Source organism: Lemur catta, chromosome 5 (genome assembly GCF_020740605.2).
Source record: "Lemur catta isolate mLemCat1 chromosome 5, mLemCat1.pri, whole genome shotgun sequence".
NCBI classification, from domain to species: Eukaryota; Metazoa; Chordata; class Mammalia; order Primates; family Lemuridae; genus Lemur; species Lemur catta.
In genome coordinates, this window is record NC_059132.1 from 27,139,465 (window position 1) to 27,164,514 (window position 25,050).

Below are 25,050 nucleotides of genomic sequence, written 5' to 3' on the forward strand. Positions count from 1 at the left end.
CCCGCAGCAGCAGCAGCAGCAGCAGCCACCAAAGCAGGGTGCTGAAAGAGAAGAGGAGGCAGGCTGGATTGACCTGTGGTCAGGACCTCGGAGGAGCTTGGCAACAACCCACCTTGGAGGTGAGTGGGAAGCGTTTACAACAGTCAGGACATGTCCCGAGTTCACTTAAAGAAGGGCACAACACACTTCCTCCCTCTGCCACCACCCTGTCCTCTCCATTTACAGTACAGGTGAGATGTGCCTTTGAACAGCACAGCGCGGTCCCCTACATGTCATGCTAGTGTCTGCATCCTCTGTCTGTTTGTACCATCTGCCTCTGCTGTAGTCTTATTGTTCTAGCCATTGACAGGTAATCATATTGGACTGGGTTTGGCTTCAAAACCATGGGAAGGAGCAACTGCTAAGTCAGAACTGGAACAACAGGCAGATCAAACTGGAAGAGACTATTGGGAAGCAACTGCTGCCTAATTGCTTCTTATCTCTAATCTGCCATCACCTGGAGGAGATGGGCAAATTATTATACAACAGTTTTAAAGTCTCTAGATAGATATGTGCGCTCTGAGCTAGACACCCTGGTCAAAGCTGTTTTTGTGCAACATACTGGGATTTATCAGTAGTGGCTCCAGTTTTGGAACTGTTAATGGCTGGATGGTATCTACGGAAACACTCCTACAAATGTTATTGGGTGAGGGGCATACCCTCAGTTGTATGGATGGAGGTGAAAATAGGCTAGTGGTTTTTAGGGTGCTCCTACAGGCCCTCTGGGGCTTAAGGCAAGCAAGACACGGTGCTGATTTGTGGGTTGCTTCAGTTTAATGTGCAATTCCAGCTAAATTTCTCTGGTTGGGATGTAGAGATTCAATTCAATTTGCTAAAACAGAAATGCACTGAGCCTCAGCTTCTGACTTTAGATGGGAAAGTTGTTAGCACGAGGGAAAGGCACAGAATGTTCAATAGCAAATGTTGGACACATTCTGAAGGCAGAAAAAGCAATGTTTTTGATTCTTTTGTCTCTTTTTTTTCCCCACTCTGTTGCAAGGGCCAGTGCCATGGCGTCAGCCTAGCTCACTGCAACCTCAAACTGCTTGGCTCAAGTGATCCTGCTGCCTCAGCCTCCTAAATAGCTGGGACTACAGGCACGCACCATCACGCCTGGCTAATTTTTTCTGTTTTTAGTAGAGACAGGGTCTTGCCCTTGCTTGGGCTGGTCTCAAATTCCTGACCTTAAGCAATCCTCCCACCTTGGCCTCCCAGAGTGCTAGGCTAATAGAAGTGAGCCACCATGCCCAGCCTGTGGCTGACATCTTGATTGCAACTTCATAAGCAATCCTGATCCAGCAGCACCCAGATAAATTGTCCCTGAAATCCAGATTCACAGAAACTGGGAGATAATAAATATGTATTGTTTTAAGCCAGAAGCGTTGGGGTAATTCTATTCCTTTATCTCTTATTTATTCAGCAAATACTTCCTGAGTATCTGCTACATGCCAGGCATGTGCTTGGTGCCGTGGATCTCATAATAAAACAAGCAGGCTTTGGGCCTCACAGGCATGCAGTTGAGCAGGGCAGTAAACTCTTTTTTTTTTTTTTTTTTTTGAGGCAGAGTCTTGCTCTGTCACCCTGGCTAGAGTGCCATGGCGTCAGCCTTGCTCACAGCAACCTCAAGCTCCTGGGCTCAAGCAATCCTTCTGCCTCAGCCTCCCAAGTAGCTGGGGCTATAGGCATGCACCACCATGCCCAGCTCATTTTTTCTATATATTTTTAGTTGTCCAGTTAATTTCTTTCTATTGGCCGTAAACTTTTAAAGGATGAAAGTACCATGCAGCAAAAGGAGTGAAGGAGATATTACTGAAACTGACCCAAGGGAGTCATTTTTGTCTCAAAGTTTAATCTTTACCTTCATGTATTTCATCTTTTCTCATTTTTATTTTATTTTTAGACACAGAGGTCTCACTGTGTTGCCCAAGCTGGTCTTGAATACCTGGGCTCAAGTGATTGTCCCATCTCACCCTACCAAATAGCCGGGACCACAGGCACGTGCCACCACGCCTGGCTATTTTATCTTTTTGGATGACTATCAGTCACTCTTCCTTCTATATAAGGCTCAGATATGTACAGACCTTGAGTCCTAGCAGCTCCTCTGGTGAAACCCTCTTCACCAGAGGCTTTAAGCTGTGTAATTACATTTCAGGTCTGTCTCCCAGTCCTGGAGGCAGACAGCTTAGCTTCCCTGGAGAATACAAACGGCCTGAGAGCAGACGCTAAATTAAGGGGAGTACTAATGCTTGGGTCAGTTGCCCTCTCCACGTTGTTTCCCCACTTACGAAATAGAATTTATGCCATTCCAAAAACTCTTGTAGCACGAGGCAAAGTGTTAGGAAGGCTGGATTTTACCAGAAACTGTGTGGAGTTTGAAGCAAGTCACTTCTGCTATCTAGGCCTATCTCCTTAGCTATAAAATGGAAGGGGTAGACCAGATGACCTTTTTTTTTTTTGTCTTCTCTAAGAGTCAATTATTTTAATAATTTTATAAGATGCTTACAAAGAAAAAATACACATTCACATAAAGATGATATATTTTATACCTATAAAATAGGAAAGCCAGAAACTGTGTCATGCACCTGTAATTCCAACTACTTGGGAGGCTAAGGTAGGAGGATTGCTTGAGCCCAGGAGTTCAAGTCTAGCCTGGGCAACACAGTGAGATCCCATCTCTATAAACAAATAAACAAACAGTCTCTACTCCTTCCACCCTCACCCTATTCCCCCATCTTATATTCAGATTCTCCAGGTTGTGAACATCAGCTTTAGCCACATCGTGTCATTTATCTAGATTGGGGATTCCTCAATAAAAAGCTTACACAGTCAGAATCATCTGCGTTCAACACAACCACACTAAAATGTATCTAATTTGGATAATCTCACAATGTATATCAAATGCTCTTTAAGGGAGAATCAATTTATTATTATAAAATACTGGAATCTTTACTTTTAGCACATTTCATTTCTTTCTCTTCCCTGAATGCATTCCCTTCTTAAATAACTATTTCATATTCTCCTCCTAAATATTTTGTCATTTGGAAACTCAAAGTTATATAGAAATATTTTATAAAATAGGACAAGAAGCATGTCTTATGCATCTCACACATCCCCTGTGTCTAGCATTGTATCTGGTACACGATAAATATTTCTTGAAAGAATGGTTAATATTTTAGAGAAAACATGTCCTCTGGTATTAAAATACACCCAAACACTATCTAGTCCATTATTCATGGCTAATACAGGCCGATCTCATTCCTTTGTTTTTTTTGTTTGTTTGTTTGTTTTTTTTGTTTTTGAGACAGAGTCTCAACCTAGCTCACAGCAACCTCAAACTCCTGGGCTCAAGCAATCCTCCTGCCTCAGCCTCTCGAGTATCTGGGACTACAGGCATGCGCCACCATGCCGGCTAATTTTTTCTGTATATATATTTTTAGTTGTCCATATAATTTCTTTCTATTTTTAGTAGAGACAGCATCTCGCTCTTGCTCAGGCTAGTCTCAAATTCTTGAACTCAAATGATCCACCCGCCTTGGCCTCCCAAAGTGCTAGGATTACAGGCATGAGCCACTGCACCCGGCCGAGGCCGATCTCATTCATTTGTTTTCCTTTCAATCTCTACACTCATCAACACCAATGCATTCTATATTTTTTGCAGTCTCAGTTGGTATAATGAGCATGAATTCAAGTTCTTCCACTAAATAGATTTCAAACCTGAAGCCAATGACTGAATATCTTTATGCCTCCATTTCTTCAGATGGAAAATGGGGACATCTGAATAGACGAGCTGTAAGACAACTTCCATTTCTTAGATGGGAGACTTCAAAAGGTAGAAAAAAAAGAATTAGATAGTCAAGTCGCAGAGAGGAAGCCCAGTAAAAATGTAATGCTTATAATACCTTAACATATTAAATATTTATAAATGTTGTTAATTTTACTTGTCAAACTTTCTATCTTGAACACTGTCGTTGACAAACAATGTTAGGGAACTTCTCTGGGTGAAGACCCATCTGCCCACAATGTTTGAGGTCTCCCTTAGAACCTGTCTGACTGCCTGTGTTCATGTAAAACTGAAAACATGCCTGCAGAAAGGTAGAGAGGCACAGAAAGCAAGCTGCTTTTGTCATAAAATATTCAGCAGAATGATAGGGTTGTGTAGGCTGGAGGACTCAACTACCTAGATAAAGACCTTGGGAGATGGTATATGGGTGTATTAGCATAGCTAAAGAATAAATGGCATGTTAGGAAATGCTTCGATGGTTCTAATGAAATCAGATGTCAACAGATAAATGGTGCTGCTCCTACAGCCAAGAAGCCTTCCCACCACTACAAGATAAACAGTCATTTTCCCTTTGGCCAGAAGGTATACGTGGAGCAGAGAAGTCCAAGGTCAAACTTACATATCAGCTCCTAATCACTAAGTCTCAGCAATACCCAATTTCCATACCATGGACACAGTGCCCTGCCTTGCGGCATGAACCAGAGCTGCCTCCTCCGAGGGTCAATGTCTTATCATACTGATAGTCAGCTAGACTCTCTTGGTTTTAGTTTTTGATTTCAATATCTGGTTCTGTTTACTTATACTTTATACCCAGCCTACATCTCAAAAGAGTTTGAGGTAGCTACCAATAAAAGGATATAATACAGTAGAACAGCTGCAAATAAATAAAAACTGATTAGAAACCATCAGACACTATATACTTTTTATATTATTTTGATGGAGAGAGTGTAATCTGTAGAGAAAATAACCAGGTGCTTTAACTACTACTGCTTTGATTTTGAACCATGTAAATTTGTTAACAAGGAAAAAAAAAAGAGGAAGAAGAAGAAGAAACCATTAGGGCACTGATTCTTTTTTTTTTTTTTTTGAGACAGAGTCTTGCTTTGTTGCCTGGGCTAGAGTGAGTGCCGTGGCATCAGCCTAGCTCACAGCAACCTCAAACTCCTGGGCTTAAGCGATCCTACTGCCTCAGCCTCCCGAGTAGCTGGGACTACAGGCATGCGCCACCATGCCCGGCTAATTTTTTTTTATATATATATTTTTTAGTTGGCCAGATAATTTCTTTCTAATTTTAGTAGAGACGGGGTCTCACTCTTGCTCAGGCTGGTCTCGAACTCCTGAGCTCAAGCGATCCACCCGCCTCGGCCTCCCAGAGTGCTAGGATTACAGGCGTGAGCCACCGATGGCACTGATTCTTAATCATAGTTACCTTTAATAATCTAATGAAAGTTATAGACCCTTCTATGATGAAAAAATGAACATAGAAAAATTTGCATATAATTTCAGGGGAGACAAAGAAGCCCTTCAAGGATGGAAATTATCTGATTTAAAGTAAAGGGAACGCTAATTAAAAGGAGAGCTAGTTACTGTAGGGATCTTTGATAAAGTGTTTCCTACAAATGGGCATTGAGTTAACTTTTAAATATTTCTATAGTTTTCTGAATAGGTAAAATATGCTCATAGTGCAAAATTCAAAAGGCAGAAAAGGGTAAAAAGATAGCCTTCCTCTACCCATGCACCCCAGCCATCCAGAAGCCATCACTGTAACCAGTTTAACTATTCTCCCAGGGATAGTTTAATGTTCTGTGTATTATTCTATATATGCATGAACATCGCATGCACACACACACACAGGGACACTTGCTTATGTCCCACACATTGTTTTATGTTCACTAAATACTTCTGAAGAGTACGCACAAAGCTGCCTTCCTTGAATGGCTGCAGAGTGTTTCATTATTGGATGTACTATAATTTATTTAACAAGTCCTCCACTGATGAACATTTGAGTTGTTTCTAATCTTTAGCCACTAAAAATAACATTACAATGAACATCGTGTACATCTATCATTTTTTATATACAGGATTATATAATAGAAAAATAATCCAAAGAAGTGTAGTGGAGCACTACATTTAACTCTGAGCTTACTGGTAGCCAAAGCAAAAAGGAGAAGAAATATGGATTGTCCAATTTTCTTTGCATTCCACAAGAAAGCATACCATTTCTTCCAGAGAGGAAAATGTCTGTGCTCTAATTCCTTTATTGGAATTTATCATCTGTATCCTCATAAAAAGTGTACTACTTCTTCTTAGGAACTAAATAATGGAGTAAGGAGTATCTTTAATGGCAGTTTTGATATTCATGTGGCAGATTCTTACAGCTATCTTTTTTTTCTTTCTTTCTATTTTTTTTTTTGAGACAGAGTGTCGCTTTGTTGCCCTGGCTAGAGTGAGTGCTGTGGCATCAGCCTAGCTCACAGCAACCTCAAACTCCTGGGCTTAAGCGATCCTCCTGCCTCAGCCTCCCGAGTAGCTGGGACTACAGGCATGCGCCACCATGCCCGGCTAATTTTTTCTATATATATTTTAGTTGGCCAGATAATTTCTATTTTTTTAAGTAGAGACGGGTCTCGCTCTTGCTGAGGCTGGTCTTGAACTCCTGGGTCTCGCTCTTGCTGAGGCTGGTCTTGAACTCCTGGGTCTCACTCTTGCTGAGGCTGGTCTTGAACTCCTGACCTCGAGCGATCCACCTACCTCGGCCTCCCAGAGTGCTAGGATTACAGGCATGAGCCACCGCGCCCGGCCTTATCTTTTTTTTCTTGTATCTATCTTGATTTTTTTTAAGTATAATCTGACTAAAACTTAGCATTCCTTGCATAAGCGAAAATGCAATCTGGGAGGAAAAGGTTTAGTTTTGAGGTTGGATACCCTGTATCCAAGAGCATGAAGAAAGCCTGGGCATTGTCCTCCTTTGAAGGTTTCCTAGGGGTGACAGATCCCCTGCACTACTCAGTAGTTTCTTAGCTCTGGCCCAGACCTCTAGCCCAGGACCTGTAGTCCCAGCTACTCGGGAGGCTGACACAGGAGGATCACTTGAGCCCAGGAGTTTGAGTCCAGCCTGGGCAACATAGTGACACCTTGTCTCTTAAAAATTTTTTTTTAAAAAAGAAAAGAAGACTGGGCGTGGTGGTTCACACCTGTAATCCTAGCACTCTAGGAGGCCAAGGCGGGAGGAGAATTACTTGAGGTCAGGAATTCAAGACCATCCTTAACAAGAGCAAGACCCCGCCTCTACTAAAAATAGAAAAAATGAGCCAGGTGTGATGGTGTGCACCTGTAGTCCCAGCTACTCAGGAGGCTGAGGGAGGAGGATCTCTTGAGCCCAGGAGTTTGAGGTTGCTGTGAGCAGGGCTGACACCATGGCACTCTAGCCCAGACAACAGAGAGAGACTCTGTCTCCAAAGAAAAAAAAGAAAAGAAAAGAAAGAAAGGTGAGTCAAAGGGAACAGTTATTTCATATTATTTCCTAAGGTCATAGCTGGTAAACATGCATCTAGAATAATAAAGCCAAATACAATCATATACAACAGAATAAAATATCTGTAGAGAGGGAAATAAGTGGCACAGCGGTATGAAGTCCAGCTTGGAATCTGGGCCCTGAGCCTGGCTCTGCCACGTATCACCTATAGACTCTGGGAGGTCACTTGGCCTCCCTTTGTGTAGGTTCCTTCATCCGCGTAACGTGGCAGAACAAGATGACCTGTAATGCTCCTTTCCAGCCAGGTGATGACACTGTGCAATAGGGCTGGCCAGTGGCTTAACATGTCCCAGCTCCTCTGGACTGGTGCACCTGCCCTGAGTGCTGTGGTTAGGACTGTGAGCTTGGTCCAGGCACAGGAATGACAGGTGATGTCTACCAGCAATGACAGAATGTTGTAGGAGAATTTGCTACCTAATTCTTAATTACTATTTTTTTAATTAAATATAAGATTGTTTGAACAGCTAACACATTCATATGGTCCCAACATTTCAATGATATAAAAACAGAAAACATTTATTGCCAATTGATTTTTCATACGGGTGCCAAGACAATTCAATGGAGAAGGAATAGTTTTCAACAAATGGTACTTGGACACCTGGATATTCACATGCAAAAGAATGAAGGTGGACCCCTTTCTTACACCATACACAAAAATTAACTCAAAATGGACAATGGACCTAAATGTAAGAGCTAAAATGATAAAAATTCTTCCCAAAAACCTTAAATCTTAAATCTTTGTGACCTTGGATTAGGTAATGGTTTCGTAAATATGACATCAAAAGCACATTTCATTCTGTAAATGATACTATCAAGAAACTGAAAAGACAACCCACAGAATGAGAGGAATATCAGCAAGTCATATATCTGATAAGTAAAAGGACTGGCAACCAGAATGTACTACAAAGAACACTTACAACTCAATAATTTACAAAGACAACCAAATTTTAAAATGAGCAAAGGGTTTGAATAGATATTTCTCTAAAGCAGATACACAAATCACCAAATGCACATCATTGTTAGTCATTAGAGAAATGCAAGTTAAAACTAGTGAGAAACCCCTCCACACCCATAGGATGGCTGTAATTAAAATATATATATATGTATGTACAATAACAAGTGTTGGTGAGGATGTAGAAAAATTGGAACCCTCATACTTACTAGTGAGAATATAAAATGATGCAGCCGGTGTGGAAATCTCAAAATGTTAACCATAGTTACCGTATGACTCAGTAATTCTGCTTCTAAGCATTGTGAACAAATGTCAACCTGGAAGAACCAGTCCGTCAAGATTAGATCCCAGGTGGCTAACTGGGCCTAAATTTAAAACAGAGCTAAGTGGCCATTTGCTGACTAGCGTACTCTGAGTTCTTTCCAAACCCAAACCTCTTTAACTTTGGGACTTTCGGAGCGTACCTGAACCAACCAATCAGAGCTCACCTGCCTCAGCCAATCAGGGCTCAGCTGTGTCAGTTTCCACTAAAGGCTACATCTACCCAGTTTGCAAGCTATTCTCTAGAATAAAATCTCTTTCCTCCAAATTTCTTTTTCAGAGAACTTCTGTTTACGATGTATATCCAAGAGAAATGAAAACATATGTCCACACAAAAACTTGTATGTACACAAATGTTCATAGCAGCATTATTTATAATAACCAAAAAATGGAAACCATCCATATGTGCATCATCTGATGAGTAGATAAACAAAATATGACATGTTCATGCAAAGGAATATTATTTAGCAATAAAAAGGAATGAAATAAAGATACATGCTACAATATGAGTGAACTTCAGGGAAAGAAGCCAAACATAAAATGATCTGTATTTTGATATTGTATGATTTCATTTATGCAAAATGTCCAGAGTAGGCAAATTCACAGAAACAAAAATAGATTAATGGTTGCCCAGGGGTGGAGGTGAGGCAAAAAGCCGGAACAGATGGAGAGATTGGAGATTGATGGCTAAGGGGTACAAGGTTTCTTTTTATTTTTTATTTTTTGAGACAGAGTCTCGCTCTGTTGCCCGGGCTAGAGTGAGTGCCATGGCGTCAGCCTAGCTTACAGCAACCTCAAACTCCTGGGCTTAAGCGATCCTCCTGCCTCAGCCTCCCGAGTAGCTGGGACTACAGGCATGCACCACCATGCCCGGCTAATTTTTTCTATATATATTTTTAGTTGGCCAGATAATTTCTTTTTATTTTTACTAGAGATGGGGTCTTGCTCTTGCTCGGGCTGGTCTTGAACTCCTGAGCTCGAGTGATCCATCCACCTTGGCCTCCCAGAGTGCTAGGATTACAGGCGTGAGCCACCGCGCCCGGCCCAAGGTTTCTTTTTGAAGTAATGAAAATTCTCAAATTGTGCTGATAGATGCACAACTGCAAATATATTAATACTAAAAGCCATTGAAATGAACACTTTTTTTTTTTTTTTTTTGAGATGGAGTCTCACTCTGTTGCCCGGTCTAGAGTGCCGTGGCATCAGCCTAGCTCATGACAACCTCAAACTCCGGGGCTCAAGCAATCCTTCTGCTTCAGCCTCCTGAGTAGCTGGGACTTCAGGAATGCGCCACCATGTCCCACTAATTTTATATATATATATTTTTTTAGTTGTCCAGCTAATTTCTTTCTATTTTTTTAGTAGAGACGGGGTCTCGTTCTTGCTCAGTCTGGTCTTGAACTCCTGAGCTCAAATGATCCACCTGCCTCGGCCTCCCAGAGTGCTACGATTACAGGTGTGAGCCATTGCGCCCGGCCTTAATTTTCTTTATATAAGTAAAAAAATTCTACAGTGTCACATCAGAAAATAAAAATGAGCAAAATTTAATTTCTCCACTTTTTTTTTTTTTTTTTTTTTTTTTTGAGACAGAGTCTCACTCTGTTGCCTGTGCTAGAGTGCCGTGGCCTCAGCCTAGCTCACAGCAACCTCAAACTCCTGGGCTTAAGCGATCCTACTGCCTCAGCCTCCTGAGTAGCTGGGACTACAGGCATGCGCCACTATGCCCGGCTAATTTTTTCTGTATATTTTTAGTTGTCCATATAATTTCTTTCTATTTTTAGTAGAGACACAGGGTCTCGCTCTTGCTCAGGCTGGTCTTGAACTCCTGAGCTCAAACGATCCACCTGCCTCAGCCTCCCAGAGTGCTAGGATTACAGACCTGAGCTACCACACCCGGCCTCCACTTGTTAATTATCAGTTTTATTAAGACTCCAGAAAGTTTATCCTTTCTTACTTTAAAATGAAGTTCTCAAACATTTCTAATGATTCTCCCAGCCAATTCCTGTTAGGCTGCATTCTGAAAAAGAGGTTCATGCATATCCATTTACTTTTCCATAGAACAGTTGATTTCTTTCCAAAAAGTCCTCGTCCATGGCAGGGCGCAGTGGCTCACGCCTATAATCCTAGCACTCTGGGAGGCTGAGGCGGGAGAATCACTCGAGTTCAGTTCAAGACCAGCCTGAGCAAGAGTGAGACCCTGTTTCTACTAAAAAAGAAAAAAAAAAAACAGAAAAAGTTAGGTGGGCATGGTGGCACATGCCTGTAGTCTCAGTTACTTGGGAGCCTGAGACAGGAGGATCACCTGAGCCCAGGAGTTTGAGGCTGGAGTGCACTGTGATGGTGCCACTGCACTCTAGCTGGGGCAGCAACAAAGCAATACTCTGTCTCAAAAAAGAAAAAGTCTTGGTCCTTATTTTTAAATGAACCAACTTGTTAGAACTACTCTTTAAGTCCTGGGTAAATCAGTTCATTCTTTTCTCCAACTGCAACAGCTCTTTAGCAACAGGGAGAAATGAAGAGAGAATAAATAAGTTTTTTCAAAAGCATTATATAACATGTTTTTACAGTTGGTAGGCCTAGTATTTCTCATCCCTTCCCCTCCACCATTCTTCCTCCTTTCTGGCATTTTTCTAGCTATTCTTGCTTATTTATTTCTCCATATAAATTTTAGGATCAGTTTTTCTGGTTCCAAGAACGACAACAAATCTATTGGTTTTTTAAAAAAAAAAAAATCACTGCCAGCCATTGACCTTGACTTTGTCCATTCCCTACTTCCTTAGTTGCATGTGAAAACAATACCCAGGCTCACCTGTGCTTTTTCATTCCAGATGAAGGGAGAAGCTAGAAGTATGCTGCATGATGACAAGTCAAAGCAGGTAAATGCCAGCACCTTGCTGCCAAACTGGTGAGAATGTAGCCAGTGGCTCCTCCCTTATCTGCACTCACTTGTATCTGACCCTAGGTTCAGGGCTGGCTGACACATGGTGATGTCCTCATTTCAGTAACTGAGCTGATTGTAACCGCAGCACCTTTGCCTGCATGACAGTGCGGGTGGCCATGGGAGTTAGTTGAAAAGCCCTGTTTTCAACTGTTGCTGTCTCTTGGCCAGGCCTGCCTGTAGCCCTTAGCATGCCCTGTGCTTCAGGCCTTTAGAACCACCACTTTATATAACTGCTCTGGGGACAACAGAGGCCCCCTGGGGGATGGAGCCAGGAAGGCTGTTGACCCCAGCCAACTTCTGCACTGTGTTCCCGTGCTTCACGGGGACCCTTGCTCTGTTTATATTCTCTTCATCTGGGCTGCTGGAGAGATTAAAAACCCACTATCCCTAAAAAATATCTAATCCTGTATGTGAAACTGAGATTTTGATTTGACTTAATTTGGTTTGATCTAACTCAGAAGATGAAAAATTCCCACTGAGTCTAGAAAAGTTCCTGAAAACTCTCAGAATCCTAAAAAAAAGGAATAATTGGAAAAACCCAAGGTAAACCGTCTAGCAAACTCAGGGGACATTTGAATGGCCCATGTAAAAGAACAAATTCCCCAGATTGGTCTGGCCAATCCAGCCAGAGAGAGAGAGAGAGAGAGAGAGAGAGAGAGAGAGAGAGAGAGAAATCATTTCCTGAGCTGAGAACCTTGATGAGTGCTAGCTCTTCAAAGCATTCCCTGGCCATGAAAAGTGACTAAATGATTTCTTGGTCTTTTGATGAAAATGCCGAGAAGAAATGATTCAGTGCAGATTCAATTTGTGCAGAATGAGTTAATCAAAGCAATCTGCTCCTTCAGATCTTGAAAGTCTGGATTAGTACGTAGCATCCTTTTAGACCATCTCCTCCCACCCCGCACCCCTGCTGACCCCTCCCTGCGCGCAGCCACTCAGCCCTTCGCTAACTGCAGGTGAGCCCCAGGCACACGCCACAGAGACCACCACCTCCAGTTCCTTCCTACAAAAGAATATAAGCAGACCCCACCTGGGCCTAGAGACATAGAACTGAGTGTGACATGTGTCATTCCTGTCCATAGTACAACGGAAATTGGTGATACTCCTGGCTGCTGTTTTCCCTCTGAAGCAGGGACCGTGTTGTTTGGCCATGGAGCTTGCAATGACCTGTGGTTTAGAGAACGTTTTGGACGGGAACATATAAGGACCTCCCAGTGACTGGCGGTGGTCTCTTCTTTACTCTTAGGATGGCCGGTCTTTAGCTGGCAGCCTGGGTGACTCTTGCTGGAAGGCAGAGGAATTATGAAAAGTCAGAACATGTATTTGATTCACTCTTTTCTTCAAGGGCAAGAGGGTGGGATTGGGAACACAGGCCTGGCACATGAACACGGTGAAGGCCCCATGACTGGGAAAGGATTTCCTCATCACAGTTTCTGCAGCTCCTTCTATGATGGCCCTCTCAACCCTGCCTGCTCCCTGGCATTACCTGGGGAGCCCAGGTCCCACTCCTGCAGACTCATGGAATGGGTTGGAGAGGACCCTGGGCATCAGGACTGTTTCAAAGCTCCCAAGTGATTCCAACGTGCAGATAATAGGTATCTCCATTTGCCATAGAGGACTGGTGATGAAACCCACAGCTATTAGAGGGCTCGTCTGTTCTTTGAGTGATAGAACTGCCTACTAGTTTCTTTGGAGTCAGGGTAATTCCCTTCCCTTCCTCAACTTTGATCTCTAAATTATCTCCGTAAACACACCAATGAATTCTTGATAAAGAGGAGTCTCCCACAGAAGCTGGGAAAAGGTCACCAGATGTCCCTGCCTGGCTGGTTGAGAAACTGGTCCCCGCAGCATTCCTGCTGGGCCTCAGCAGTGAGGTGGGCATGAAGGCAGGAGGCTGGCTGGGATCTGACACTTTCTTGTCCTCCTCCAGGAGGGACACATCTGGGGCTCCATGAGGAAGACAGCTTTCATCCTGGGCTCTGGCCTTCTCTTGTTTGTGGCCTTCTGGAACTCAGTCACATGGTAAGTCCACCCCTCTCAGCTTTGATCCAGGACCTGGGGGCAGCGTGGTGGCACCCGGGCAGAGTGAGGAGTATGGAGCTGTCTGCCCACTAGTCTTCACCTAGAAACCCGATTGGTTTTTCTTCAAAGGCATCTTCAGAGATTTTGGGGTGCTTCTGGCTACTTTTGGCAAGCCCAGTGGGAAAGGCTGCTGTCTACCTACGAAGGGAAAGAGTGGATCCTCTACATTATAGGTAAGGCTCCCAAACCACCAGTACTCAGGGAACTGAATTCCTTTTCTACTGTTTTGTTCTCCTTTGAGACGTCTCAGTTTATTATTCCAAGGGATGAGGACTTGAAGTTCAAAAAGGTGGTCGCCCCAAAGAGTACTAAACTCTCAGGTAGTCTGGAAACAGGATGTCTAGGAAAAGAAGCTGAGAAGTTGAGAACACTCCCCACAGAAAAATGGGAAATGTTGTATGTGAAAATGAATGCATGTTTAGAGCAATAAGCCTGTTTCTACGTGTAATTTCACAAGTGCAGAGAGCTGCCCTATGTTGTCTGAGAGTTGTGTCCTCTGTACATGTTACAATCAGTGCTTGATAGCAAGTGACCACACAATATTTACTGACAGCATGGATGGCTCCAAACAAGCCTAAGAAAATAAAATGGAAGGAAAATGCCATTTAAACATAGATATTTATAGCAGCATCATCTATAATAATGAATGTCCTCAATCATACATTTATTTACTCAATTATTTATGTATAATTTATTTAATATTATATATTATTACATATCATATATAATAAATATAAATATATTGATATATATATAAATGTACATGTTACTATGTGCCAAACCTATATGGAGGATATGTAAATATTTCAGATGAAATGTTTGCCTAGCCCATTAAAAAAACTGTATCACAGTCTAGAAGAGGAGACAAAAAGTGTGAGTTGTCACAAAGTGAAAGTACATATAAAATGTGCCTGAGAGGCCAGGCATGATGTCTCATGTCTGTAATCCTAGCACTTTGGGAGGCTGAGGCAGGAAGATCACTTGAGCCCAGGAATTTCAGACCAACCTGAGCAACATAGCGAGACCTTGTCTCTACAAAAAACAGAAAAATTAGCTGGGCATGGTGGTGCATGCCTGTAGTCCCAGCTACTCAGGAGGCTGAGGCAGGAGGATCACTTGAACCCAGGAGTTTGAGGTTGCAGTGAGCTATGATGATGCTACTGCACTCCAGCCTGGGTAACAGAGCAAGATCCTGTCTCAAAAAAAAAAAAAAAAAAATGTGCCTGAGGATTGTTTTCAGCTGGAAGGAGAGCTCTGAAAATGGGCTGAACATTAAATATAACAGACTCAATGGAATCTTAAACAGCCACCAAACAATGTAGATTACTTATGTATATGGGGAAAGTGGTAGGAAAACATTTTATATACTTCTGTTACAATGATGTGAAAACTACCTATTATTTGGTGATAAGCAGGTACCAGAAAGATAAAATATTTGCAATTTTAAATGTTAGAGCTGGAAGAAAGTTCAAGATCATCTTATGCTGTGGTTTTCATTCTGTATTCCTTGCGGAGCCTTTGGAATTCCAAGTAGGCAGACACCTGGTTGGATGGCCCACTGGGTAACCCACCAACCTAACAGTTTTTTTTCCAAAATAAAAAAATAGTTTATTTCCAAGTATAAAAGTAAATATGTGCTCATTTTAAAAATAAAAATCAGGCCAAGTGTGGCGACTCACACCTGTAATCCCAGCACTTTGGGAGGTTGAGGTGAGAAGTCATTCCTTTCTTCCCTTGCTGTCACAGAGTTAAGTAAAATGTTGTATTTGCCCTTTGGGATTTTTTTTTTTAATTTTTATTTTTTAGAAAGGGTCTCACTCTGTCATCCAGGCTGGAGTAAAGTGATGTGATCATAGCTCACTGCAGCCTTGAACTCTGGGCTCCAGTGATCCTCCTGCCTCAGCCTCCCAAGTAGCTGGGACCACAGGTGCATGCCACCGTGTCCAGCTAATTGTTCTTATTTGTTGTAGGATGGAGTCTCACTATGTTGCCCAGGGTGGTCTCAAACTCCTGGGCTCAAGTGATCCTCTTGCCTTGGCCCCCCAAAGTGCTAGGATTCTGGGTGTGAGGTACCTTGCCCTACTGTCCTTTGAGATTTTGAATCTAGAGGAGGAGGCAAAACAGGGACAAATCAAGTTAGTAGTATAAGAGTTAAGTAATACTGTAATGTCACTTGGATAACTGCCACCTGGTGTGGACAAAATGCTGTTTGTTCACAGTGGGTGACTGGAGACACCTGGAATGACTTCATAGAAAAGCAGGATATGGAGCAAAAAGCCAAATCTAAATTTTAAGTCTTGATCAGTATTTTCTAAAATATTGTGCAGAACATCAGTGCTGTGGAATTAGTAATGGGGTGGCCATATAATTTATTATCCAAATAGGGATACTTGTGAGAGTGAAAGGAGGTGTTATTAATAATTATGCTGGAATAATAGATGTAAATTGAAACTGTCCCTTAGATTCATGGAAGCTTATATAAAATAATAATAATAAAAAAAAGAAACTGCCCTGGGCAAGCAGATGTATGACCATCATATTCTTAGGTATTCTGAGAAAACAGAATACCTCTTAGGTATTGTAGGATCAAACAAGGCTGGGAAAGGTTGAGTTTAACAAACAGGTTTCTCTGCTGCAGGAATTCTCAGAGCCGTTAACACACTAGCATGGACCACGACTCTCCAAAACAGTAGGGTTTGAAGACTACTTCACCAAGGAGCCCCTTGAAAGATGAGTTTCCACTTTGGAAATCAGCCTAAGCGTCCATCCATTGATGAGTGGATAAAGAAAATGTGGTATCTGAGACAGTTCTATAGAGTGAAAAAAAAAAAGAAAAGAAAACGTGGTGTGTATATATACACCCTGGAGTACTACTCAGCCACAAAAAGGAATGAAATAATGTCATTTTTAGCAAGTTGGATAGAATTGGAGAAGTGAAGTATCTCAGGAATGGAAAAACAAACACATGTTCTCACTAATAAGTGGGAGCTAAATTATGGCTACGTGGTCATAGAAGGGTGTAAAGGACATTGGAAACTATGAAGTGGGGAGGGGGAAGGGGGTGAGGGATAAAAACATACCTGTCAGGTCCAATCAACATACACTATTCTGGTGACAGGCCCACTAACAGCCCTGACTTCAGCATGACACATTCATCCATGTAACAAGAACACTTGTACCACCTGAGATTTTGAAATTAAAATTCTATATATAAAAAAAAAAAAGATGAGTCTTCCACCTAGGGAAATGCTAAGTAAATGACACCTGAAGTTCTACTTCTCAGTTAGTAGGGTAAAGGGATTAGGTCTCTCAACTGACTCCTGGTCCAGTGCTCAGTATGAACCATGCCATATCCAACACTCCCTCTGTTTCCCCTTGGCAATTCATAAAGGGTTCAGTGGGCAGACTCCCAAATGTTAACTTAAATTCATTTTTACTTTAGAGTATATTATATATCTTAATGTATTTTCTCATATATATAAATCTTATGAAAGCCACCAAGTACCTTGAAGGTTGATGTCCCCATTATACAGCTAAAAAAATAAATAGAGACACTCCTTAGTTGACCTGTCCTAGTTCTCACAGCTAATTTGTCACCCAGGAGTAAAGGTAAGCCTATGGTCCCGAGCCCTAAGACGTCCCTGGCAAGGGACTGTGTACGATGCAGCCTCACTCACCAGAAAGAGTGCGTTCAGTTAATACATGTGAGAGCCTGAAGTCACCCTGCCTGTTTCCGCTTCCCGACCTCAGGAACCACCCAAGTGCCTGGTCTGTGCTTCTGGAGCTTCAACGGGCTTCTCCTGGTGGTCGACACCACTGGAAAACCTAACTTCATCTCCCGCTACCGCATTCAGGTTGGGAAGAACGAACCTGTAAGTGTTCCTGCAGCTTCTCCTGGTCAAAACACAGAAAGCAAGAGCTAAAGGCCACAGTCAAGAGTTCTCATCACTGGCCCAGGAGAGACCGTGGCCAGTGTGAGCCAAATTATTATGGACAAGGCTGCCACAGTTTAGAAGGTTAGAGAGAGGAAATAATTTGCCCAACATCTCAGAGCTACTCAAACGAGTGGCCAGTAAAGAGTAAAGCTCTGGCCTCCGTTCCCAGCCCAGGCCCCTGGCCTGCCTGTGCCGCCCCATGGCCACAGAGACAGCAACGGCTGGGTGCTGAAACACGGGTAGCAGCTGCCCAAACTGGGAGACCACAATAGACGGATAGTATAGATTCTGAATGTGTGGGTGGTGGTGTTTTTTTAAACAAGTCCTCCTTCTTAAATATTCAGTTCCACCTACAGTGCAAAGTACCAGGGCAAATCCATGATAACCAAGATCGAGCCCCTGCTTCCGGGGAACTCTGACTTCCACGGCACCAGGAAGCGTGTCCCCCCACTCCCTGAGCACGGTTCGCCTGCCTAGTGCTGACAACCTCCAGAGCAGGTTCCCCAACAGGGAAGAAGTTGATTCTGAAACCTAGGTTCCTCCCCCAGCCCTGCCCAAACCACACCCTGGCTTCTTTCCCAGACAAAACAATCATCTTTTAATCATCTGCCCAGGAGTCTGGGTGAATCACCTCAGTTCTCAGGGTCTTCTGCCCCAGCCAGCACTCCAGAAAGGTAGAATGAAAAACAGTGCTCCTGACCCACTTCTTTGGGATGGCCAGAGCTGCTGGCCTGGCTCACAGCCCCCCGCACTTGCGACAACAGCCGCCAGCCAGCCCAGGGGGCTCCCTCCAGACTCAGCTTGGCAGGACCTGGACTGGAGCCTGAAGTGTCAGAGCCAGTGCTTGCCCTTGACAACCGGTCATCTGTCAGACGATAGCCGTCCCCTCGGCAGCCACCACTGACTAAATGATTACATCTTCAAGGCCAAGTGCTATTAATACAACAACCTTTTACGGCCTTAGAGTCTACAATGATTGGAGAATTACGGAGGAAGTTCTCATTGCATTTCACAGACGCTGAGGTTCAGAAAGGTGCAGTGACTAGCTCAAGATCAGACTGTTACTAGGGCTTGTCCCATCTGACTCCCAGTCCAGTGCTCCTGCATCATGTGCACCCTCAGGTGGGCACACAAGTAGGAAGGAACTTCCCAAGGCCATTTAATCTTTGGCTGTCTCCAGGAAGGACTGACCCCTGACCCAATAGGACAGAAACAGATCCTCAAGTGGGAGCTGAATGCTCCCCCGTATCCATATGATCCGTCCCTGGTCTGCTCACTCTCCCACTCTCCTGAATGGCTAGTTCACACCCTCCCCTCTCCCCTCAAATCCCCGACCTCTCCTCTCCTGACCTCTCTGGCAGAAGATGGCCTTGCCTCCTACTTCACTGAGGAAAAGCAAGCAGAGCGAGTTTCACAGACTCACACCACATCGGCCTACCAGCAGCACCTGCGCCCACACGCTCTGCCTTCCCACCTGACACCACAGGTGACCTCTCCTTGCTCCTACCTGTAGGTGATTCCTCCACCATCTGTGAGCTACACCATCACCAGGAACTGGCTTCGGCAATTCTCTCCCTCTTGTATCTTCTTCATTCTTTCACTCTGATTATCCCTCTTTGGATTATTACAAACATGCTGTCATGTTTTCCATCTTAAAAAAAAACCAACCAACCAACCCTTGACTCCAGTCCCATACCCACTACCACGCATACTTTTGCTCCCCTTTGCAGCAAAGTTCTATGAAAGAGTTGTCTATACAGCTTCCACTTCCTCTCTGTCCACTCTCTTTCCCCAACATTTTGTAATTATGAATGTTAAACATACACACAGAAAAGTTGAAAACATTAGTACAATGATCACTACTTGTTGTTTCTGGCCTATCTTCCCCACTGGAATATTCATTCCATGAGGGCAGGAATGTATTTTGTTTTGTTCATTGCTTTATTTTCAGCACCTGAAATGCTGAATGGTACACAGTAGATTCTCAGTAAATATCAGCTAAATAAATGAACAAACAGATGTGATACCCCAGTCTTGGTCAAGGTTTCCAGAAGAGGTAGATGGCCTCATCTTACATGTCCTGTCAAAACAGGCCAGCCAGACCTGGCCTCACCTTGAGAAGGAAATAAAAAATTAAAGAGTGAATTCTGAAGTCAGTCAATGCAAGCAGTGGAAAGGCTGGAGGAAGAGGCAGGCCTAATTCTGAACCCAGCCTCACCTCAGGGCAGAAAACCCTCCAGCTTGCACAGGGAACTCAGGGAGGAATCCCTTCTAACCAATCCCAAATGAGCTGGTCAGGACCCAAGAAGTGACCTTTGGTCACTGGGCTATTCCCTGGAGCCCCAATTCTCTGACAAAGGGAAGGGTCAAGGGGTTACTGATTCTTGGGGGAAATGCTGGCTGTATTACTGAGGCAGAATGGAGTTTGGGCATTTGGGGCCAGCGCTCCATAGTGCATCCAGGTGAGAACGCTTGGCCAGACCCCCATCCTGACAGCTCCACCATGAAAACCAGGAAGTCAAGAGGCTAGATAAACAGCTCCCTGGCTTACTTCCTTCTTTGTTGGGGGCCTAATCCAGTGAAGGTGGACCACATGAGGAAGCAGATGACCTTGATCTCTGCCTCCAATCATGAACAAGGTTCTCCAGTGAGGAGGGGCTAACGGGCTGAAATGGGATGGGGTTGACAGCCTTCTCCAAGAACCATGGAGGCTCCTCAAGTTACCTGCAAGGAATACATGGGGCCTGGCCAGAGGAATGGGGAGGACAGTGGTATTTGCAGAACAAGGAAGGAGGCAGGTTCAGGCAAAGCCTGAAGGCTGCTGGGAGTTTCCAAGGGCAGTGGTGTTACTCATCACCCTAACAGCCAAGGCCTTATTCTGCAACGTTTCCAACCCCACGGCTGGGTGGCAGTCAGGAGCAGGTCACAGCAGAGCCTTTTTTTCTAGAAGGGAGAGACCTACTTCTCACACTCTTGTCCATCTCTGTCTTTCCTTCCCTCGGGCAGGTGGACCCTGTGAAGCTACGCCAGTCTATTCGCACAGTTCTTTTCAACCAGTTCATCATCTCTCTCCCCATGGTGGTTCTCCTCTATCCCTTTCTCAAGTGGTGGGGAGACCCCTGCCGCCGTGAGCTGCCTACCTTCCACTGGTTCCTCCTGGAGCTGGCAATCTTCACCCTGATTGAGGAAGTCTTGTTCTACTACTCACACCGGTGAGCAGTCCCTGCCTGAGCACAGCTGGCTCCTCCCCGTACCCAGGGCCCAGCAAAGAAATGGGAGGCCTCTGAATTGTAGGACCAATTGTAGGACCAACACCCCCTGGCCTCAAGTCTCCCATTAAATGGTTGACAGAGAAACAACTATCTGTCCCTTAACCAACAACGTGAGACAACTGAAGATTGTCCAGGAAAGAGAAAGCTTCTCCATTCCTGTGGCAGGCAGGGCAGTTTCCATTCAACTTCCTTCCTGAATCCTTTGTGGGCATCATCCCCGTGTACAGATAATACGACTGGGATACAGAGGCAAAGTAACCCACGCCCAAGTTATGCAGCGTAAGGGTGGGGTTGGAACTTGAAGACAGGCCTGAGTGCCAGCCCCATGTGTTCTCAACTTGGCTCCATAGATGGAACCCTAGTTCCTACCTTTGGTTTCTCCTGGTCTGGTGGGGTAGGGAGAGCGGAGAATCGGCAGATTATTAACTGTTAACTATCTCCCCAGGCTCCTTCACCACCCAACATTCTATAAGAAAATCCACAAGAAACACCACGAGTGGACAGCTCCCATTGGTGTGATCTCTCTCTATGCACACCCTATAGAGCATGTGGTGAGTAGAGCTCTACTCTCCCCAGAAGTGAAAGACAAATGCCCCAACCACCCTTCCTAAGTTCTCCTGCAGAGAATTAGACTACACTGGCCCTTTCTTTCTTCTTCCCATTAAACAGCTGCCATTTATTGCTGACCTGCCATAGGCCAGCCTAAATTGCTAACAAGTTATCTCATTGAACCCTCCCAACAGCGTTTTTTAATCCTGACTTTGCTAATGATGAAGTTGAGGCCCAAACAGTTAATAACTTGTCCCAGGTCACAAAGGTGAATGTTTTCAACAAATTAAGGTCTTGAAACTCTTTCAGCTTCTCCAGATCGGAGTCTGGTACCACCCTGGGGCAAAGTGGACACCCAACTGTGTCCCCTCCCTCTCCCTGGGCCCCGCCTTCAATCATCCCTCCTCTTGCAGGCCTCCAACATGCTGCCGGCGATGGCGGGTCCTTTAGTAATGGGCTCCCATTTATCCTCCATCACCATGTGGTTTTCCCTGGCCCTCGTCATCACCACCATCTCCCACTGTGGCTACCACCTACCCTTCCTGCCTTCACCTGAATTCCACGACTACCACCATCTCAAGTAAGGACCCCTCAATCGGCTTCTGATGTGGACACTGGTGTCTGAGTTTCAATGTGGGTGCTCGTTGGGGGAGAGGTCTGAGGGTTGGAAAAATAATGGCCCCACTGGGACCAACTTACTCCTTTCCTTTTTTCTGACATTGGGTACATCTGGGGTTTTTTTAACCTTTATTTGGGTTCTGGACCCTTTGATATCTAATGTAAGCTATGGACATTCTATTCAGAAAAATGTATACATGCATACAAATCCTGCATGCAATTCCAGGGAATTGTGCACATTCGGAAAGCCCCCAGGCTTTTTCAGGTGTGGTCTACAAACCTCCTAGACCAGAACCAACTGAGATGCTTGTTTAAAATACAAGTTCTTCCAGCCTGAGCAAGAGCGAGACCCCATCTCTACAAAAAAATAGAAAAAAATTAGCTTGGTGTGCTGGCATGCATCTAGAGTCTCAGCTACTACGGAGGCAGTGGGGCAGGATGCTGGAGCCCAGGAGTTGGAGGTTGCAGTGAGCTATGACGATGCCACTGCACTCCAGGCTGGGCAACAGACCTTGTTTCAAAAAAAAAAAGGTTTCTTAGGCTGAGGTGGGAGGATTAATTGAGCTCAGGAGTTTGATAGCAGCCTGAGCAAGAGCAAGACCCTGTCTACTAAAAATAGAAAAAATTAGCCGGGTGTCCTGGCACATGTCTGTAGTCCCAGCTGCTTGGGAGGCTGAGGCAGGAGGATCGCTTGAGCCCAGGAGTTTGAGGTTGTTGTGAGCTATGACGACACCTAGGCACTCTAGCCAGGGCAACAGAGTGAGACTGTCTCCCAAAAAAAAAAAAAAAAAAAAAGTTTCTTTAGTTCCACTCCAAATACGCTGAATCAAAGTATCTGGGAGAGCAGAGCCTGGAAACCTGCATTTCAGTGTGTTCCAGGGGAGTCTGATGCAGGTGCCCTGAACCACACCTGAACAAGCCTTAGTTCTGCCACAGGTTCTCAAACTGTGTATATCGGAACCACATAGCGAGCTTTTCAAAGGCAGACTTGGGATTTTGCAGGTCTGGAGTGGCCTCAGGATGGTGCGTTTCTAGCAATGCATCAGGTTACTCTGATGCAGGTGGTCAGGATGGTGGTGACAGGAGTGGGGTAGGAGGGCTCAGAAATGTGGGAGGGCCAGCACAAATACAACGGATATCCGTACAGCGGCCTCCAGCGCTACCACTGCAGCACCTTCCTCTCTCCTGCAGGTTCACCCAGTGCTACGGGGTGCTGGGGGTGCTGGACCACCTCCATGGGACCGACGCCCTGTTCAAGCAGACCAAGGCCTATGAGAGGCACATTCTCCTGCTGGGCTTCACGCCGCTCTCTGAGAGCATCCCCGACTCCCCGAAGAAGATGGAGTGAGAGAGGGCCATCTCGGCTGTCCACTGAGCAGCAGGATGCAGAGGTGGCCCGAGACCTCTTGACTGCACCTAAGAACTTGCCTCCTTTAGCCACACACTCTTTAATGATGTCACCACTAGGGCCGAGGGAAGGTCAGCTTCCTGGAGAAGCAGGATCTAGGATGGGGCCAGGGCTTCCCCCAAATAAGTGTCTTTGATGTGCCCTGATAGGACCAGGAGTTGGTTTAAGGAAAAGGAAAAAACAGCTCCCCAGAATGGAGGCCAGTCACAAGGAGGAAAACACTTTGAAAGGGTTCCCATGAGTCCCCCAGTCTTCTGCTCTGGAAAGGGAGAGGGGTTCCACCCCAGACAACTCCACTGTGGCCTAGGCAAGGAGCAGAGAACGGCAAAGGTGACAGTGGGACTGGAGGCCACCTGGCTTCAGGGAGAGCTCCTTGTGGTGCCAGGGGCTGGGGGAACCAGGTATTACTTTGCCCCTTCCTGTCCCAAAAGGCTTTTCTCATACCCTACTCAGGACAGGGCCAGGACACCCTGACAAATGGTTACAGGTCTCAGTTCCTAACATGCCAGATGCCAGTGCCACTTCCCCTCCACAGACACAGACACAGACACACACACACACACACGAGTCAGTGACCACATTTCAACTCTGCCCCACCACAAACAAATGTCTTCACTCTCTGGAAAATAAAAAAATCACAGGAGCTCCTCCCTGGACTGAAACTGAGATACCAAAGAGATGCAGACCAAATCCCAACATCTTTAGCATTATGTGGAAACCAAAGACCAAACCTCGAGGAACTACTAAGCTGAGGGCCCTTTTGCCCACAAAGGGGTCAGGGTTGCTGCCCTTTGGGGACACCCAGCTGAGGCCCTTAAGTAGCCTACCCGAATCAGGACCAGAGGTTAGAACTTCTTTCTCCCCCAACAAAGACCCCAGAAAACTATGGCTGAGCAAAGGGCAAAATCCCTTTTTCCCCAAATGGCTAAACATCTTTCCCAACACCATTTATTCAGGGTGATTTTACCAGGAACCTTATTGTCTACAACAAAACCATAACCTGGCACTGTGGCTCGTGCCTTTAGTCACAGCTACTTTGGAGGCTGAGGCAGGAGGACCACTTGAGCTCAGGAGAGTTGGAGACCAGCCTAAACAACATGGTGAAACACCGTCTTAAAAAAAAAAAAAAGAACAATAAAACAAAACCACAGAGCTGCTTGGGTTTAAGTGGTCCCTATTCTGGACTCTCTTCAGCAGCCAGACATGGCCAGGAACCCTGTTGCTCCCAAGAACAATTTGAAGACCACTCTTTGATTTGAAAGACCATTTACCAAATTTTTACGTACTTTGTGCTTATTTCTAGCTTTCAGTTCTCTTCTGTTAAGAAAACCACCTGCTGTGGCTTTAACATCTGATTCGGTCAAGTTTCCAGGCAGGATTGTCTAAAAGGACTTCTTCCTATCAGCCCTAGGACTGCAGAGGACTTGCCCGGTAGGGCAACTGAGCACTCACCAGACACGTCCTCCCTGGCCTTGGTGGGCCCAGCTCCTTCCCTAGGATGGTTTGTGCCCTTAGTTTCAAGTTCAGCTTCTCGTGCATCAAAGCCTAAATTCTCACAGCTGCTGGCCTGTACCTATCCCCTATTTCTACAAATAAAGATTTGGAAAAAAGTCTATC

General features: G+C 44.7%; 1 protein-coding gene across 2 annotated transcripts; it reads left to right on the forward strand.

Moving 5' to 3' along the window:
- On the forward strand, positions 1–25,046 carry FAXDC2 (fatty acid hydroxylase domain containing 2). 2 transcript variants are annotated; one of them, XM_045551306.1, is made up of 9 exons: positions 1–119; positions 11,457–11,504; positions 13,500–13,591; positions 13,721–13,824; positions 17,402–17,523; positions 20,593–20,798; positions 21,304–21,409; positions 21,821–21,987; positions 23,217–25,046. In XM_045551306.1, the coding sequence occupies exons 2-9, from the start codon at positions 11,457–11,459 to the stop codon at positions 23,371–23,373; spliced, it is 1,002 nt and encodes a 333-aa protein (XP_045407262.1). In that variant the 5' UTR covers positions 1–119; the 3' UTR covers positions 23,374–25,046. The 2 variants fall into 2 exon arrangements, with proteins under 2 accessions (XP_045407262.1, XP_045407263.1); XM_045551307.1 differs by lacking the exon at positions 1–119 and adding an exon at positions 159–230.
- Positions 25,047–25,050: the final 4 nt, after the last annotated feature.

Excerpts from the sequence above, each read along its gene's own strand:
- FAXDC2 (XM_045551306.1), top strand. The coding sequence starts at position 11,457 with ATGAAGGGAGAAGCTAGAAGTATGCTGCATGATGACAAGTCAAAGCAG. Across the intron at positions 20,799-21,303 it reads TTGTTCTACTACTCACACCG|GCTCCTTCACCACCCAACAT; the intron begins GTGAGCAGTCCC and ends CTATCTCCCCAG. Across the intron at positions 21,410-21,820 it reads CACACCCTATAGAGCATGTG|GCCTCCAACATGCTGCCGGC; the intron begins GTGAGTAGAGCT and ends CTCCTCTTGCAG.